General features: G+C 34.5%; 3 protein-coding genes across 4 annotated transcripts; 2 read left to right on the top strand and 1 right to left on the bottom strand.

Annotated features, from left to right (window-relative positions):
• Window positions 1-2,139: 2,139 nt before the first annotated feature.
• LOC126683423 (protein SUPPRESSOR OF GENE SILENCING 3 homolog) lies at window positions 2,140-3,067 on the bottom strand. The gene is made up of 2 exons (XM_050379304.2): window positions 2,377-3,067; window positions 2,140-2,303 (listed from the first exon to the last, which is right to left on the bottom strand). Exon 1 carries the CDS (start codon window positions 3,065-3,067, stop codon window positions 2,555-2,557), a length of 513 nt encoding a protein of 170 aa, XP_050235261.1. The 3' UTR covers window positions 2,140-2,303; window positions 2,377-2,554.
• Window positions 3,068-4,995: 1,928 nt separating this feature from the next.
• LOC126683422 (E3 ubiquitin-protein ligase RSL1-like) lies at window positions 4,996-6,196 on the top strand. Its single transcript, XM_050379303.2, has 2 exons — window positions 4,996-5,886; window positions 6,058-6,196. Exons 1-2 carry the CDS (start codon window positions 5,087-5,089, stop codon window positions 6,128-6,130), a joined length of 873 nt encoding a protein of 290 aa, XP_050235260.1. The 5' UTR covers window positions 4,996-5,086; the 3' UTR covers window positions 6,131-6,196.
• A 686-nt stretch (window positions 6,197-6,882) lies between these two features.
• On the top strand, window positions 6,883-17,194 carry LOC126683420 (ribulose bisphosphate carboxylase/oxygenase activase, chloroplastic). 2 transcript variants are annotated; one of them, XM_050379301.2, is made up of 13 exons: window positions 6,883-7,265; window positions 7,346-7,431; window positions 8,123-8,132; window positions 8,780-8,842; window positions 9,216-9,329; window positions 9,434-9,495; window positions 13,712-13,766; window positions 14,141-14,342; window positions 14,836-14,942; window positions 15,592-15,647; window positions 16,274-16,366; window positions 16,748-16,871; window positions 16,981-17,194. In XM_050379301.2, exons 1-12 carry the CDS (start codon window positions 6,947-6,949, stop codon window positions 16,853-16,855), a joined length of 1,275 nt encoding a protein of 424 aa, XP_050235258.1. In that variant the 5' UTR covers window positions 6,883-6,946; the 3' UTR covers window positions 16,856-16,871; window positions 16,981-17,194. The 2 variants fall into 2 exon arrangements, with proteins under 2 accessions (XP_050235258.1, XP_050235257.1); XM_050379300.2 differs by having other exon boundaries at window positions 16,748-17,194.
• Window positions 17,195-17,903: the final 709 nt, after the last annotated feature.

The raw sequence follows: 17,903 nt of genomic DNA, 5'->3' as shown, positions 1-17,903 counted from the left end.
TCCCAATCAACAAAACCTTAATATTTTACTAATATTCTAAATTTATCGTTTTCTTTTCTTGAAAGTTTTATTATGTTTCTTTAATCCGTATTCAATAATGGCTGATACTCTAATACATCCAATGTACAGAGGTTGTAAATTACTCAAAAAATTCAATCTTGGATGAGTAAAGGGGCTACTGGAAGCACCAACTATGTATACAAACATTAAACAACTTAAAGATAAATTGGTGGATTTAAAGATTCAGTCAGCTTCTAATAATAACAAAATCAGAGATTGTACAAGGTTCTAGCTCTGTTACATAAGGATAGCAGTTTCTTATTTGGATATTTTAATATTAATGGCGATGGAGGAGGATGGACTCAAGAAGATGACACTCTGGGGCGGATCTACATTGGGGCAGGCTACGACGGCCGCTCCAGTTGACTGGTATTATTTCTTAGGACTAGTAGAAGCGCGACAAAGTTAAAATGGTAGATTTTTGATGTTTTAATCTTGGATGTGCACGCCTGCGAATTTTCAAAAAAGAAGATCTGATTATTTAATTTAGGTTTGAAGGGTTACAATATTGAATTGCTGTTGGGTCTTCTATATCCCAAGACATGGCCCAAACATGCATCTCATCTGTTTAAGGAAATCATGTGTTCCTTAAAAATGTAAAATTAATTTTTAAAATTTCAATATGTTCCATTATCATTTATCAACAAAATTTTATTTTAAAGTACAAAATATGTTAATTTTATTTTTACTTTAATTCTTAATCTAAATTTTCAAATTCCTTAATACAAATATCTGTGATTTTTATATCTTTAAAAATCAATTCATCTCCCATTTCGAGTAAACTTTTATTATTATTTATACACATTAATTTAATTTATATTTACACAATATAAATATTAAAATTATGTAAACTGACTTAATTATATATATAAAAAATCGTCAGTTGAAATGACATTTTGATTATCAAGACCTATATGCGGAGTGAAATATTACATCAATTCTTGAGCGATAATAATAAAAGCTAAATGTCATTGTATCATAATGATTAAAATTAATATAAAAAGTTATTGTATTATTTTATATTTTTTATGCAAATATTATTTGTATTTTTTTTATTTACATATAATTTAGCTCGGATTGGAAAAAAATTGATGGTTCTCCCGCTAATAGGAGTCCCAATTTTTTGTTGGCCGCTTCAGTTTTCCATTTTCACCACCAGAGGCTCATCAGATCAAAACTTTTGGCTCCGCCACTAATGACATTAATTTTGGTGTATACCGCAGATTCTCGAAACACTTGATGAATGAAACCTTTGACCTGAAAAGAAAGTTATCTTTAATTCTCGTTGATCTCATTTCATCTAAGAGTGCTGGAGAAGAATCTGAAAAGATTCAACTTCTTGAGGAGTCCCTGCATTGGGTAAATGAAGACTACAATTCTCTGATTTTGACTAAAAATCTTGAATTACTTAAAGATGCCGACACAATCAGCAACCGAATTTCTATCAAACTGTTTGACCAAGTTATAAAAGTGGTAACCGAAGAAGAAACCACAGATGGGATGATTCTGGAATTGATGAATCAAGTTTTTCGGCTTGAACTAATATGGGTTTTGCAAGGAATGATATGGAAAAGGTGATGTTGTCAGAATTGAAAGAGCCGCTTCCATACCTGCTATGGGAATTGTAAAAAGGTGTTTATTCTCTTAGATGGACGGGTGACAGATTGTTATTAATTCCATCATTGGTATGGACCCATTCACTAATATCCGAAACCGTTAGTTAATTTGAGTGAACAAAAACAACTTAAAGACGTACAACACAACACTTTGAGTATGAGGCGCCAAACACTCCAAAAAAAAGAACCGTCTTCTCCCGTAATGGCACTGTTCAACAAAAATTTAAAATACATATATCGAATAAATAAAAAATTAAAAGTACCGAGACCTATTAAATAAAAAAACTTAGTATATTAATTCAAACTCACTTTATTATTTTTCATGTGGTAATGGTAATGACAACTAAACAATACACGTACAATTCCGTCCAAAAAAGGACCTATTAAATCAAATTCGTGAAGTACAAGACTTAAAATTTAAATTTTTGAAAAAAGATAAAATAACAAAACGGTGAAAATACAGGGCCATAAAAAACACTGATCAGCGTCATTTTTATTTAAACCGTTTGCACCGACAGCTCCAAATAATCTTGCTCTGCATTTTCTAAATTGGCATCTTTGGGTGGTGTTGGTTGAAGAATGTTCCTGATTTGGTCCTTGTAGAAATTCTCTTGAAATCCCAACCAACTAAAGACCAAAAACAAAAATTAGTTATGATGTGATGGTCAGCTTCAGGATTTGCAGAATGTACAAAGTTTACCTCTTCTATACTCTGTTGATGCTGCTCCTTGGCCTTACGTCTCAGAATATCCATTTCCTTGATTGCTCTCTGCAGCTTCCCTTCAACATCTTTAGCTTCTCTTTGTTGCTCTGCAACTCTTCTTTTCAACCACAAAATCCCATGCCTCATTTTCTTGATTCCATTCACTACCATTTCTTTATATGAGAACCATAGGAGGCCACACTATGTTGTGATCTTTCTTCTCTTGTTTAAGAGCTATCCATTTAGCAGAAGTTGGGTGTTGATCATCATTATGATTATGCAACCTCTGTTCCAATAGCTGTGCAAGTTCTCGGTGGAGCCTCACCCTCGTTGATCCTGCGCCTTTCGCATGCTGCATCAGTGTCTGCACGCCTAGGTACCGTTGGATGGTACCACCGCGGCCGCATGCCGAACAATGCCACTGTCTAGCTGGATCATTGATCTCCTCAATGCTTAAACACTCCAATGCATCAACAAATTTCTTGAACCATTTAGTCTTCTTGCAACTGATCTGACACCTCCTTGGCTGTGTTTGACTAGTGAAGAGAGAGGTGGGTGGTTGTGCAAATATTGCAGAATCTACAAGCAGTTGATGATCACCAATATTATTCTTGTTTAAGAAAGTTGGGCTTTGGGTTTGGTCATTTATAAGAACAAGATTGAAGGCTGCTGCTGCTGTTATTGCCATCTTAACTACAGAATACTTAATTTCTGTTGGTGAAGAAGCATGAATTTATAACTTCACTCGATCACTAATAACTTCACTTGCAAGTTAAATAACTTCCTTCAGGCGTCAATCTTTTTTGTCCTTTTTCCCATCACTCAATCACTCATATGTGTTTGCCTTATTGTCTCTTTGTCATTATGCTCTTGCTTATTGTCTCTTACAATGACATAAACTCAAGAGAATACTTTTAATTGACTTGAGTACTAATTGGCCCCTAATATTATATGCCATAATCAATTAACACTATTAATTTTTCTATCAATTCTTTTAACGAAAGACAGAATCTGATTTAAGTTGGTTGTTAGATATATGTTATGTTAAATGAGACTAAACAAGAACTCAAAACCGAAAGTATTTGGAGAATTTAGCCACTTCAACTAGACTTCACTCATAACTTTTCTATCAGTTGACCCCTTTAACTTTTCAATTTTTATTAATTAGATCAAATTAAATTTTATAAAGGACTTTATTGATAAAAATAAAGTTTAATTTAGTTCTTCAATTTATTTTTAGTATAAAATAGTCTAATATAATACTCCGCTGAACTGGAAACCTAACAGCTTTGGAGATATATAATTCCATATATACACAGTGTCCTCTATTCAACAACTTGTTGGACGAGGTTTTACTTTATTTGACTTGTAAATTGACATGCTTTTGCTTTCTTTCTATGCCATTGCCAGCCTATGGTATCAAAGAGAATCTGGCCAAAAGATTAAAAAGAACCCCACCTTTTATCCTTTTCGATCCTAACCCGACGTTGAAAAACCATCAATTTTACTTTATTTTGCATTTTCGTGTTTCAATTGTACTCAAAATTTTTAATTTGAGATATTTTTTTTACTTTAAGGATGAAATCATTCAAGTATAAATAAGTCCATCATTAAAAACCAACTAAAAACCATAATCAAATTAAAACTAATTAATTTTTTAACAAAATTTAAATAAATTTAAAACATACACAATTAATATATTCTAAACATGAAGAACATTCTTGAATTTTTTTAAATGAAAAAGACGTCAATTTAATATTTCAGAATGCAATTGAAACACAAAATAAAAAATAGGGTAAAATCGGTGATTTTCAACGTCGGAATAGGATCGAAAAAGAATTAAAAGATTTGGATTTCTGAATGCATTATGCATTTTATTAATGATATTAATTTCAATTTTTTTCTTTTAATTAGCAGCAATAGTAGTAATTTTATTGGGATTGAGGTAGATAAAAAGTTTGAACAAATAGTTAACGCCGTCCTTAAACTTGTGATATGGAGTCACGTAATCTAGATTTTACTTTTTAAGCAACTAACCCATAAATTCTTCCATTTTAAGTCAGATTACCCAACAATTATTTTCAAAGCAAAAATTAGGTTTTTAGGTTAATTTCATCTCAACAATTAGGGAGCTCTAAAAAATTTCTCTCGCATTCTCATCTCCCAACATATATGGTTTGTACTCCACGCGTTTCAGAAATACAATTATATGATATTCTAAGCTAAAATGGAAGAGTTTAAAGGTTAACTGTTTAAACAAGTAAAAACCCCGAGTCACAAGTCAAAGGTCGCGTTGACCATTTGTTCTAAAAAGTTTACGAATAGCCATTATATTGCTTGAGATCAGAAGATGGGTTGGCGATATGAAATTGCAAGAAAAGTTTCACACTTTTATTTTACTTCTCCTACATTAATAAGGACTCTACTTATTATTTTGAAACTGATACAATCAGCCTTGGAAAACAATACTAATGCAAAACCATATTCTGTTATTGATGATGAGTAATTGACGGTCAAGATACACATATTACCAAAACATTAACATAAATGTAAGTCTATTTTTAACTACAAGAAGTATCATTCAACAGTCTTTCTAATTCCCCATGAAGTAAATAATCCTATACAACCCTGTCATTAGAAGTCTCTTCACCTGACACTGACCATTATTACCATCATCATATTTCCAAACCCTCAGTTCTTCACAGCAATGGCAGGAGAACCAGTTCCCGGAGATCTTGATTTTGTTGATGATTTCTACTTCTCTGCCATCCTGGATGAATCCGATGAAGAAAACGAACATCATGATGTGGAAACCGATTCATTTCAGGTTTCAGATGCCAAATATGCTGAGAAACTCCAGTTCCAGGAAGCTTTAATGGGATGTGTTATCATTTCTCAAATCAAGAGCAATAAACCATCAACAGAATCGCCAGTAACTGGCCAATCATCTCAAAGTTTCTGTGAAATTTGTGCGGAAAGAAAAGAAAACAATGAGATGTTTGCGACAGGGAGCTGTGTCCATTCTTTCTGTTCAGATTGTATAAGCAGACATGTTTCTACAAAGATTCGAGAAAGCATCACTGTCGTCACTTGCCCTGGAATTAACTGCAGGTCAGTTCTTGAACTTGATGTTTGCAGAACTAAGCTATCTAAACGAGTGATTGATCTTTGGGAGGAAGCACTGTGCTTAGAGATGATAAGCCAATGGCAGAAAGTTTATTGCCCGTTTAAGGATTGTTCTGCATTGCTAGTGAATGACAATGAAGAAAAAGGAACGGTGATGAGGGAATGTGAATGCCCTTACTGCCATAGAATGTTTTGTGCCGAGTGTAACGTTCCTTGGCATTCGGGTGTTGAGTGCGGAGTGTTTCAGACATTGAATCAGGATGAGAGGGGAAAGGAAGATTTGATGGTAATGGAACTTGCTCATCGCAATCAATGGAGTCGATGTCCTAACTGTAGATTCTATGTCGAAAGAACAGAAGGATGCCCACATATGATTTGCAGGTTAGCATGAAAACTTATCCATTTCTACGATTTCATCCCATATTTTACTTACGCTTTCGGAAATACTTTTACAATTTTGAAACTTCACATTTATAACATATTCTTTTCTACACAAAATGTACTTTAGCCAATATGAATTGGAGTAAATGATTGTGTTATACATAATTGCAGGTGTAAATTTGAGTTTTGTTATGGATGCGGATTGCAGTGGACTGCAAATCATGGTGGCTGCTCCAGAACTTAAACATGTCCCCGAGTTCCATTTTATCTGTTTTGAATTTCAGTCAGAATCAGAATTATAAACTGTTTGCTTGGCACAACATTTAAGCTTAATAGTAATTTTTATTTGGTAGAATTCGAGTGTCATATATTAATGTAGTATTATATTTATGTCCTAAATATTCAGAGCTGAAATTAAAAGACAGGCAGGCAATCGTCTAAAATAGCCGTCAGTTATTGATTTTCACTTGTACAGTATGAAAACTCTCATTCTCATTTCCATTCCTCTCATTCTCATTCCCATTTCTAACATTGAACTAAATGGCCCTTAGTTGTAAAAATCTGTACAAACAAGGTTTATTTGAAACGAGTAGTCTGTCTTTACAGATCCTCAATTCCAATTTCATCTTTCTCATTGCAATTTCAAATTTCTCATTGCTAATTAAAAATAATTTTCCTCAAAGTTAATAGGTTATCATTTTTAATTTCTTAAAACATACAATTACGTTAGTATATTTTTAATTTTTTTTTATAAAAATTATTATTATTATAGCCTTTCAATTGATACAAATTGTTAGGATTGAGATTTTCTCATGTTCATTGTGAATCTGAGATCATGATAAAATGAACAGTGAGATTAAAAAAGTATAATTTTAATCAAATTAATCTAAACCATTCGTTTTATAATAAATGGTGTAGATTGTGAACATAATGTTCAAATGAATTTGATGGAATGTCAATCGAAATAGTTATTAATTGATCATTGGTACTGGACCCATTCACTATATCCGTAACCGTAAAGTTAATTTGAGTGAACAGAAAGAGCTCGAAAGAAAGTGCAATGGCACTATTCAATATCCCTTCTTCATCGTCTCTCTTCCTTAAATCCTTCCCTTCAATTTCTTCACGCCACTCTCAACATCCTCTTCTCCTCTCAATTTCCTGCTCATCTAAATCCAATTCCGACGACACCTTTAGCGACGAAAACAAAACACCCAAAAGAAAGTTATCAGAACAGTCATCTTGGGAAGCCAAAGACTCCCAAGGAAATGACTATCTCTACAGGCTAGGCAAAGAAGCTGATAATATGAACATCGCCGTCGGAGCTAGGCCTGGCGTCATCGATCCTCTTTTCGCTGGAAATTTCCTTGGCCGAGACTGTAATTTTTATTTTTACATCAAACTATTAATTGTATCCTATTAATTACTTTTCTATATTTATGTTTTTATTTTGTTGCAGCGGATATTGTGTTTGATTATCGACGGAAAGTGACCAGGTCATTTGAGTATCGTCAAGGAGACTACTACATTGCTCCACTTTTCTTGGTATATATAATCATTCAAATTACTACTTAAATGCTAATTGTGGATAATTTTATTTTTTAACATTAAGCTCTTGTTTTAAGTGAAATTAGGCTGTGACTGAATTGCATTCTTGCAACTTAATCTCATTTTTTGCATCAATTTTCATTCAAAATAAAACTAAGTTTCCTTTTCTTTTATAAGCTTAATTAGGCCGAAAAGTGTAACCAACTTTGATATTTCCATTAGCTAAATGGAATTCAATTCTTTCTTTTTTAGACAAGGTGTTCATTATCAACCTTTGTACATAACCCGTGAATAAATCGGTTTTGGTATCATTGGAAATCTAGTCTATATGCTTTTGTTCGTTTATATAGATTAGGGAAAAGGGTCATTTATGCCCTTAAGGTTTGTCTACAGGATCAAGTGAGTCCCTAACGTTCGGAAAGGTTCAAATATGCCCCTAACGTCTTAAAAAGTGAACAAGCAGGCCCTGATTTTGACTTATAAGTGAGACGTTGGGGGCATGGTTGTCAAAATCGGAGGGGCTGGTTGTTCAATTTTTAAAACGTTAGAGGCATATTTGAACCTTTCCGAACGTTGAGGGCTTACTTGATCTTCGAGTCAAACGTTAAGGGCATAAATGACCCTTTTCCCTATAGATTAAGACTTGGATATTTATTTTCTTCTTTTTCTATGGTTTTTTTTTGGACAGGATAAAGTTGGTAAGTTGTAGGTTTGCTTGCACAATGTTGAAGAAACTATGATGCATGAATTTTTTTGGAGTAAGACAAGTTGGTAGTACTAAAATTGCCTACCGTTTTACTTTAATAGTTTGAAATAATTTTGTCAAGTGTTTTGTTTTGTATTTGTTTAACAAGAATGCAAAAATTTATTAATTAAATATTATATGATATCCAGATAATTTTTTAGGCTTTATTTGAAGGCGGTATATATGTCAATGTATGCATGAGCCATGATATTAATCAACAGCACACGTTTCATGTTAGGCGAAGCTTTTCAAACCTGAAATTTCTTCTTCGACTGAGTGATCAGTGTTCTGTTGTGTTTTTCTGTTTGGTCAATCACCAAAAGAAGCAAATTTTATTGCTTAAAGAATAAGAAATACACCCACAAAACAAATCAGAAGACTGGCAGCAGGGCACAACAAAGCAAACCATAAAGCAACTAGATCTTCGTACTAGTACAGTTATATTTCATCTTAAATTGCATAATTGATATTTAGCTTTTGTATTGCACAATTACTTATATTTGCACCTTATGAAAATAATTTTCCGTTTGATGTAACAAGTGTAATTTTTGAAATTTATTAATGCTTGCATTCTGCTTTATATGTTTGGTTTTATTGCAGTGTGCCACATTGTGAAGAACTATATAGCTCATCTTATCAATGCTAAAGTTCCACTGATCCTAGGTATGCATTCGTAATCTTTTTTTTAATGCTGACAAGAAATGCTGGTCTGATTCTGCCAAAGATGGCAGTTATCTTTCTTTTTTATTTTACTTCTCCTTTTGATATCAACTGCGTGCAGTTATATTCTTAGGACACATTTTTTATTTTTGATGATAGGGTATTTTGCCTAAATGAGTTTTTGAGCAGGGTAGTATCTTGATTTATATTTCAAGGTAATTATATCATATATGAGCATTACTTGCGTATACTGCTAGTGTTGATACTAAAAGCAATTACATTCTGCAAGTCATGCGGCTTTGTATTGATCAACATGAGTAGGATATAAATTTGGCTCTTCTGGAATTGTAACTCTTAATTTTTTTTTCATTTACAGGTATCTGGGGTGGAAAGGGGCAAGGAAAGTCATTTCAGACTGAACTTGTTTTTCAAGCCATGGGAATCGAACCTGTCATTATGTCTGCAGGAGAATTAGAATCAGAAAGAGCTGGTCAGATGGGTTCCTTTCATACATAGAAAATAAGAACCAGCCATGGTTTTTGTTCTTATGAATTAAATTTGGATTGTTTTATCAAGGTTTTCTTCCCTTTGCAGGTGAACCAGGAAAACTGATACGAGAACGCTATAGAACAGCATCTCAAGTGGTTCAGAACCAAGTTAGAAGCTTTACCACTCTCATTGCTAGCATATGTATGTCTAGGGTCATGAAGTTAGTGATGTTGTTATATGTCTATTCATGATGATTATCGTTCTCTGTCCTCATGAATCAACTAATTTATTGTTATATTGTTGAAGTAGTTGTGGTTTCACTGTAGATGTAGTACATATCTTTGTGTACTCATGCAAGTGCACGCACTCACATGCACATGTAAATATGTTTGTTTGTGTGTGTGAATGTGTTGTGTGTATGTGTGCGCATGAGAGAGTAAGAGAGAGGGAGGTCGGAAATTGTTGCAACTTGCCACAACAACGCGATGAATAATACTATGCCTGTGTTATATTTTAAAAATTTCTGTTTAAATCCAGAGACTTCTGATAGATAACAGCAACAACTAACTTCCAAACAAATTCTATCATAAACCCCATATTTAATGTGGACCATTATTCTATTCTATTGATCCTTTTTTCCCTTATGAGTCTCCTTGTGGTCTGTATTTCTGATCAGTCTTTTTTTGGTCAAATGTCTGTTAGTAGTCTGTCCGTAAATGAGGCATCCTGAATTCATATCATGTATAAAAGGAACATATGGCTTGCAAGCCTTAAATTTGTCTTGCTTCATAACTATAATGATTAAAGAATGAGAGTGGGTTTTCTTCCTTATGCGTGTTGGTGCAGGAACTAGGTATTTCTCTTTTTCGTTTGTATTTTTTTGGTGTAACTGTGTAAGTGAACTTTTAAGTGGTTAAGGCTGGCTTGTTGGAAGTCACCGACATACTCCTTAAAATTCTCTATTCTTCTAGTTTTCTCTACACTATTATAGATAAGAAAATATCTAGAAAATAAGAGAATAGATTAGGGAAATCTAGAATTATATCCACCGACATAATAGCCCTATAAATATGCATGGGCATGTCATTTTCTATGCATGTGAGATTAGTGAGTGTGTGCATAGTGTAAGAGCAAGTAACGTGAGTGGTGTCAAGAGTGTTTGTAAAAAGTTCTTTTTAATACTAATAAAAGTTCATTTGTTTATTTTGGTCCTCCACAATTACTAACAAGTGGTATCAGAGCGGGACGGTCAGTTCAAGCTAAAATCGAGCAAGCGATCCGGGATCGTGTTACGTTGAGACGCCGCTAGCACGCAGTTAGGGACCGTGCATAGTATTGGTCAGGGACCAAGCGATTTGGTTAATTGGAGAAAATAACCAAACAAATGGCGGATATTTCAACCTCGGTGAGTACCCTTGAAAAACTCAATGCTAGTAATTATAGCACATGGAGTACTCGTATGCAATTTTATTTGCTCGGTCAAGATCTCTGGGGGATCGTCGGAGGGAGTGAAACGACACCCCCGACAAATCAAGATGACCTTAAAAAGTGGAAGGTCAGGGCCGGTAAAGCTTTATATGCTTTATCGATATCAGTGGAGGACGATCTGCTGCAACACGTCAAGAACGCGAAAACGCCCAAAGAGGCGTGGGACACTCTTGCAGGAATATACACTCGGAAGAATGACGCCAAGCTCCAACAACTTGAGAATGAGTTATTATCAATGTCGCAGAAAGATTTAACAGTGAGTCAGTACTTTTCTAAAGTTAAATCTTTATGCCAAGAAATTTCAAAATTGGATCCTGAAAATAAAATTACGGAAACACGAATGCGGAGAATAATCACTCACGGGTTCAATGCTCTTGTGACCGCAACCCGTAGATGGTCAAAGGAACCAACTTTGAATGAGTTAGAAAATGTCTTGGCAAATCAAGAGGAATTAGACAAGCAAATGTCTAAAACCTCAATCAAAGAAGAGGAGAGGGCGCTCTTCAGTACTAAAAATGATAGGGATCCGCAAGGGGTGAGATCCAACAGAGGAGGAAAGCCAAAACAAGAAAATTGGCGTAAACAACAATAAAGAAGGAGCTTGCAACAAGGGGGAGCACAAACCAACAAGGATCAACGTGATGAAAAGACGAGCCGACGTACAAATAATCAATGCTTCGGTTGTGGCAAACGAGGACATTATACTCGCGATTGTTGGCATAAAAAAGTTGAAGGAAACATCGCATCCACACACCCACAGGGGGGAAATTGAAGAAGAGCTGGATTTCCAAGCATCTTCCGCGGTGAGTGATAATTTTGTAAATTATGAAAATGATTGGATTTTAGACTCCGGATGCTCCAATCATATGAGTGGGAACAGAGAAAAATTTCTAAGCATGTCGGAGTATAAAGGAGAACAAGTCGTAGTTACTGCAAATGACTCGAAGTTGCCTATCACTCACGTAGGCAAGTCAATGGTAGTTCCCCGATACAACTCCAAAGAAGTACCATTGGAAAATGTGCTTCATGTACCCGGGATGAAGAAGAATCTAATATCATTGTCACAACTCACATCTTCGGGAAACTATGTGGTGTTCGGACCCAAAGATGTGAAAGTGTATCAAAATTTGAGATTACCAAATAAGCCATTGATGGAGGGATGAAGGCTAAATTCTGTCTACGTGACGTCTGCTCAAACGGCATACGCAGACAAGACGAGGAAAAATGAGACGGCTGACTTGTGGCATGCACGTCTAGAACACGTGAATTATCACAAGTTAAAGGTGATGATGCAAAAGTCTATACTCAGGGGACTTCCTCAACTAAATGTTCGATAAGACACTGTATGTACTGGCTGCCAGTTTGGGAAAGCGCATTAGCTACCATATGAGGATTCCGAGTATAGAGCGAAGGAGCCGTTTGAGCTTGTCCATTCAGATGTATTTGGACCGGTGAAGCATCCATCAATTAGTGGCTTTCGATACATGATTACTTTCATCAATGATATTTCGATGTACGTTTGGGTTTACTTTTTGAAAGAAAAATCGGAGGCATTGAAAAAATTTATTGAGTTCAAGGAGACAGTAGAAAAAGAACTCGGTAGAAGAATTCGGTGTTTGCGTACCGATAATGGGGGAGAATATACATCACGTGAGTTCTCAAAATATTTGCAAGATTGCAAGATAAGACGACAATTGACCTACCCAAATACTCCACAACAAAATGGAGTGGCGGAAAGAAAGAATAGACATCTAGCGGAAACATGTAGAAGCATGTTACACGTAAAGAATGTTCCACCTCGATTTTGGGCAGTGTATAAAGACAACTGCTCACGTGATAAACAAACTAACACAAGTACCAATTGGATCTGATTCACCCTATGAGAAGTTAAAGAATATAAAATCCACCGTAAGTCACTTTCGAATTTTCGGGTGCGTGTGTTATGTATTCGTGCCTGATCATTTGCGGAGCAAATTTGATAAGAAGGCGTTGAAGTGCATATTTGTGGGGTATGACAACGAAAGAAAAGGGTGGAGATGTTGTGATCCAAATACAGGAAAATGCTATATTTCAAGGAATGTCATATTCGATGAAACTTCCTCGTGGTGGTCTTTTCAAGGAGTAGTTCTTCCAGACTCTAAAGAGATAGAAGAGAGACTACAAGAAAAGTCTCAAGAAGACAAGGTGATCGAGCAGAGTACTCGAGAGATGGAGTCAAGTGAAGAAAAATACGAGAAGTCAATCCCCTAAAAGGGCTAAGTCTCCATGGCGCACAGGAATATATCGACGGACACCAGAAGAAGAACGACCAAGTCAACTTGAAGACGATATTCAAGAAGAGATTCCAGTGGAGCGTGAGATACAACTTAGAAGAAGCGAGCGACAAAGAAAGCCGAATCCGAAATATGCTAATATAGCACTTGTCGAAAATAATAATACGAAGGAGTCGGTAATATTCGGAGAAGCCTCACGCAAAGAATTAAAAATGGAGTACGTGAAGACTGGAATCCAAAAGCGGTTTGATATAGTAAGTAGAGAAAAATTTAAAGAGAGTAGTCGTTGAGGGGGAGTGTTGGAAGTCACCGACATACTCCTTGAAATTCTCTAATCTTCTAGTTTTCTCTACACTATTATAGATAAGAAAATATCTAGAAAATAAGAGAATAGATTAGGGAAGTCTAGAATTATATCCACCGACATAATAGCTCTATAAATATGCATGGGCATGTCATTTTCTATGCATGTGAGATTAGTGAGTGTGTGCATAGTGTAAGAGCAAGTAACGTGAGTGGTGTCAAGAGTGTTTGTAAAAAGTTCTTTTTAATACTAATAAAAGTTCATTTGTTTATTTTGGTCCTCCACAATTACTAACATGGCTGTCTTTGATTTATGCAGGGCAAGATGAGCTGTTTGATGATCAATGATATTGATGCTGGCCTTGGTAGATTTGGTGAGTGATAAAACAGGAGTGTTGTCATTTTCAAGCATTGATCATAGGCCATGTTTGATTCATGGAATGCAATAGCATGAAATAGAATAACTATTCCATGAGGAATGGAATAGCTATTCTTTACTTTTTGAGAGGATAGTTATTCCACAAAATCATGGAATAACAATTCCATGGAGTTACTATTCCATGAACCAAAGTGAGGAATAACTATTCAATACGGAATAGCTATTCTATTCCGGACCTATTCCATGAACCAAACATGGCCATAATGTCAATTAATGTGTGTTCTATGTTCATTACTTGTGTTGTTAGCATGCATCTATTAATCTCGAAGTAACATGATAGTGATTTTTCCTCTTAAAATATTTCTGTAGGGAACACTCAAGTGACAGTGAACAATCAAATTGTTGTTGGAACACTAATGAATTTAGCGGATAATCCTACAAGAGTCAGTGTTGGACAAGACTGGCGACAATCAGATGTTATAAACAGAATTCCTATCATTGTGACAGGAAATGACCTTTCAACAATTTATGCCCCTTTGATTCGTGATGGAAGGATGGATAAATTTTTCTGGTATATGAATTATGGATAAATTTAGATTTTCCAGTTCCAAATTCAGACAACAAGCAAAACTATTCATTTACAGCATCATAACCAAAATCTCTAATTTCTCAACTCCCTAGTCACCATAAACAAATGCTGATAGTGCTGATCTATATTCAAATCTATCCTATGCCAAGTGGTGCCCTGTTGTTGTTATTCAACTTAATCTATTTGTAACATTTTAAACAGAATGTGAACAACCCTTGCTAAAGTAACTTTGTAAAAGCAATTGTAATATGATTAACTAAATGCTTCATGAATCTGTTGTAGACTAAAATTTGCACTCTCTGGATACTATTCTCTGCATGATTGCATGCAGCCTTATGCTCTGTGAGAGTGCAGGATGCAAGTTTTTGTTTCTTTCTGTTTCACCTGATGTTGAGAGGCTATAACTTGCTAATATATATTTTTTTGTCTGTAAAAGTAATTGAGTTATACTGATATCAGTTACATTGTGTCACAGGCAGCCTACTCAGGAAGATATAGTGAACATTGTTCACAGAACTTATGAGAAGGATGGCATAAATAGAGATGAGGTTGTGAGCATAGTAAACACATTCCCTAATCAAGGTACCTATATGTGTTCAGCATGTTCCTTTCAATTATTCCACATGTAACTATAAATTAGGTTTCATCAGCTTTAAAGCTTATATTGGTATGCTTCCTGTTTATAAACTGCGCATGAGAATTTAGGTAGGTATCATTCCAATTATGTTTGTTAATGCCTTGAGTTGGTGGCTGTGCCCAACTAGCTTGTGCAGTCTATATGATCTAGTTCAAGAATAAGTTACTTTACTTTGATAATATTTTATGGCTGTTGATTGTATTCAAGAGGTAGAATGTTCCCTTATCATTTGAGGACGCGGAACCTTATCAAGTAACAGTGAATCAGTGATATAAATAAATTCATCTCAGTTGAAATGAATTCTCATAGCGACATGCATCCTCAGGCCTACGCCTACCTCTTTGGTATTATAGTCTATAAGCTTAGTGAAGTTGCTTTCTTCGCTCTAGCGGTTTACTATTTTCTCATTATTTTCTTGATTGTGATAATTTTCTAATGGTTTAGTAGTCCCATGACTTTTTTTGGTACCTGTTAACATACGCTTATTTGTGATCTTGCAATCTGCTATGACAAAAATAAGAGGTAAAATGAATTGAGATGTCATCATCACCATTTTATTTATGTTTTTTTTTTCATTTTTGGGGATACCTCCAGCTTTGGATTTCTATGGAGCTCTTCGTTCTCGAACTTATGACACGTCAATTTCTAAGGTATTTGATTCTTATATTTGAAATGATAAGGTTTTGGACATATATTTAAAACCAGCCACTCACATACATATAATTTTTGCAGTATTGTTTCCTTTTTACCTGTAGATGACTCTGCTCTTGATCAATTAGAACTGCATGAGTATAATAATTGTAATTTTGAAAATGGAAGTCCATAATGGTGTCTTAAGATTTGATTTAACTACACACAATCACATACGTTATAAAATTCACTTTTGTTAATCCAGCAGATTCCTGGTCTCTTGAATAGTTGCTTATTTAGTGAAATAATTGTAAAAGAAATTCTAGTTATGCGTCAAATTGATGCTTTCTGCCTTGACAAAAATTAACAAATAAAAAGAAGGCTAAAATCCCCTTTCAATTGGAATAGTGGTTTTCGAGTTCCTATAAATTTGTTTTGGCTTGCTTTGCTAGTTGCTCTATATCAAGCAGTAGAGCGTTCTGGAATTCTTTCTCAGTTGGCTACAATTGTATGAGAAGCCTACTGTTTCTGATGCCTTCTCTCTTAAATCATGAAAGGACTACTTTTTATATAGACATGGTCCTTTCTCATGTAAATTTTAAACTTACATCCACAAGTGCTGTAGCCTAACCGTATTGCGTTGTAGTGGGTTGATGACATTGGAGGTGTTGAAAATCTTGGCAACAAACTTCTCAAACGAAGAAAGAATGAGACACTTCCTGTGTTTACTCCACCAAAGGTACTTAATATCCTTGAATAATTTGTATGCTCTCTTTTCCGTCAGGGGTTCAGGAATATACTTTTTGCTTTGAAAATTTATCTTTCAAATTGAAGAAGTGAAAATTATGGAGTCATTCCCCTCATACGAAATGAATTTTAGAATTAATTAGCAGTGTTTAAGAAGTTTGAACTATGAGTAAGTATTGCTAGTAACACAATTGTTTTCTGCTGACAGCAAGATCAGAATTGTATCTCTTTAAGTGTAAAATGGTTTCTTTATTAGTAAATGGATAATGAATTTATTTTCCTTCTTTTTTATATGGTTTTGACCAGAGTTAATTAGCATTACAGAAAATTTTTACCTCTTAAATTTGCATTAATTGTTATTTTGTTTGAGCAGCAAACGCTGGAGGCTTTACTCGAATCAGGGTATTCTCTCATCAGAGAACAGAAGCTAATAATGGAGAATAAACTTTCAAAGGAATACATGAAGAACATGGAGAACTAGGAAAGACTTTGGCCTTGTAAGTGTCTCAATTTTTGCACTCTTGCTACCTTATTCTTTTCTCTTTTAATGTCCAAGAATTGTAATGGAAAATATTAGGATGCAACTATTAAAAAAAATACTTTCAGGAGAACATTATGCTGTAAATTACTGAGGAGAGAGAGAGAGACCTCGCAATGGTTGTCTAAGGCAAAAGACAAACTTTCCTTTCAACTTCATAATGCGCTTAGAAAATTAAAGAAATTTAAAGCTCGTCTCGAGCCGCTACGCCTTGATTTCTTCTGTGTACATGGTGAGACGTAACATTTTGATCTCTTTGATTGAGTTGCTGTTGTATTGTGACTTGTGAGTTTATGGAGCTTTTCGATGAAGTTCAACAGCTGCCATTGCCAACAACATCTCTTACAACAAGTTTATTTAATTTTTTAAGTTCAACTGTTTAATCAGCTTTCAACCTCTAATCTTATAAATGCAGTTTTTGTTTATCCGTTTGTTCGTGCTTGTGTCAACCGATTCAAATTTACTGGTGTAGTCAATTATGCTTAAGATTAAACAAATCTTAAAAGTAGAATCCAATGCTTAATCCGGCAACTCTCCTCCACTCAAAATATCAAAAAGTTGCTTCTAATAACTTTCGAGCTTCTAAAGGTTCAAGCAAAGGCCATTACTAATAGAGTTAAAAATACTTTATTCACTTACAACTATCGGATAACTAACAAATATTTTTATGTAATGATAAAATAAACTAAATATTAAAAAATAAAGTAATTATAGATTAGTTTTTGTGTGTCAATATTTTATTATCTCAAGTAATTACTCCCTCCGTTCTAACAGAGTTATCCATTTTGCTTTTATCACACAGTTTAAGACAAATAATTATTATTTATAGATTTTGTAAAATTTTCCTTATTTTTCTTATCATACCTCTATTTAATATAGGGTACACTTGCAATTTACTTTCAATTTACTCATTAGCGGAGATCAAATAGAGACAATTAATATAGAAAAATTGAGTGTAAAAGTTAGTTATTTTTTAAAAATGGACAAAATT

Source organism: Mercurialis annua, linkage group LG5 (assembly GCF_937616625.2).
Source record: "Mercurialis annua linkage group LG5, ddMerAnnu1.2, whole genome shotgun sequence".
In the NCBI taxonomy this organism is placed as follows: Eukaryota; Viridiplantae; Streptophyta; class Magnoliopsida; order Malpighiales; family Euphorbiaceae; genus Mercurialis; species Mercurialis annua.
This window is presented reverse-complemented; position numbering and strand designations above follow the sequence as displayed.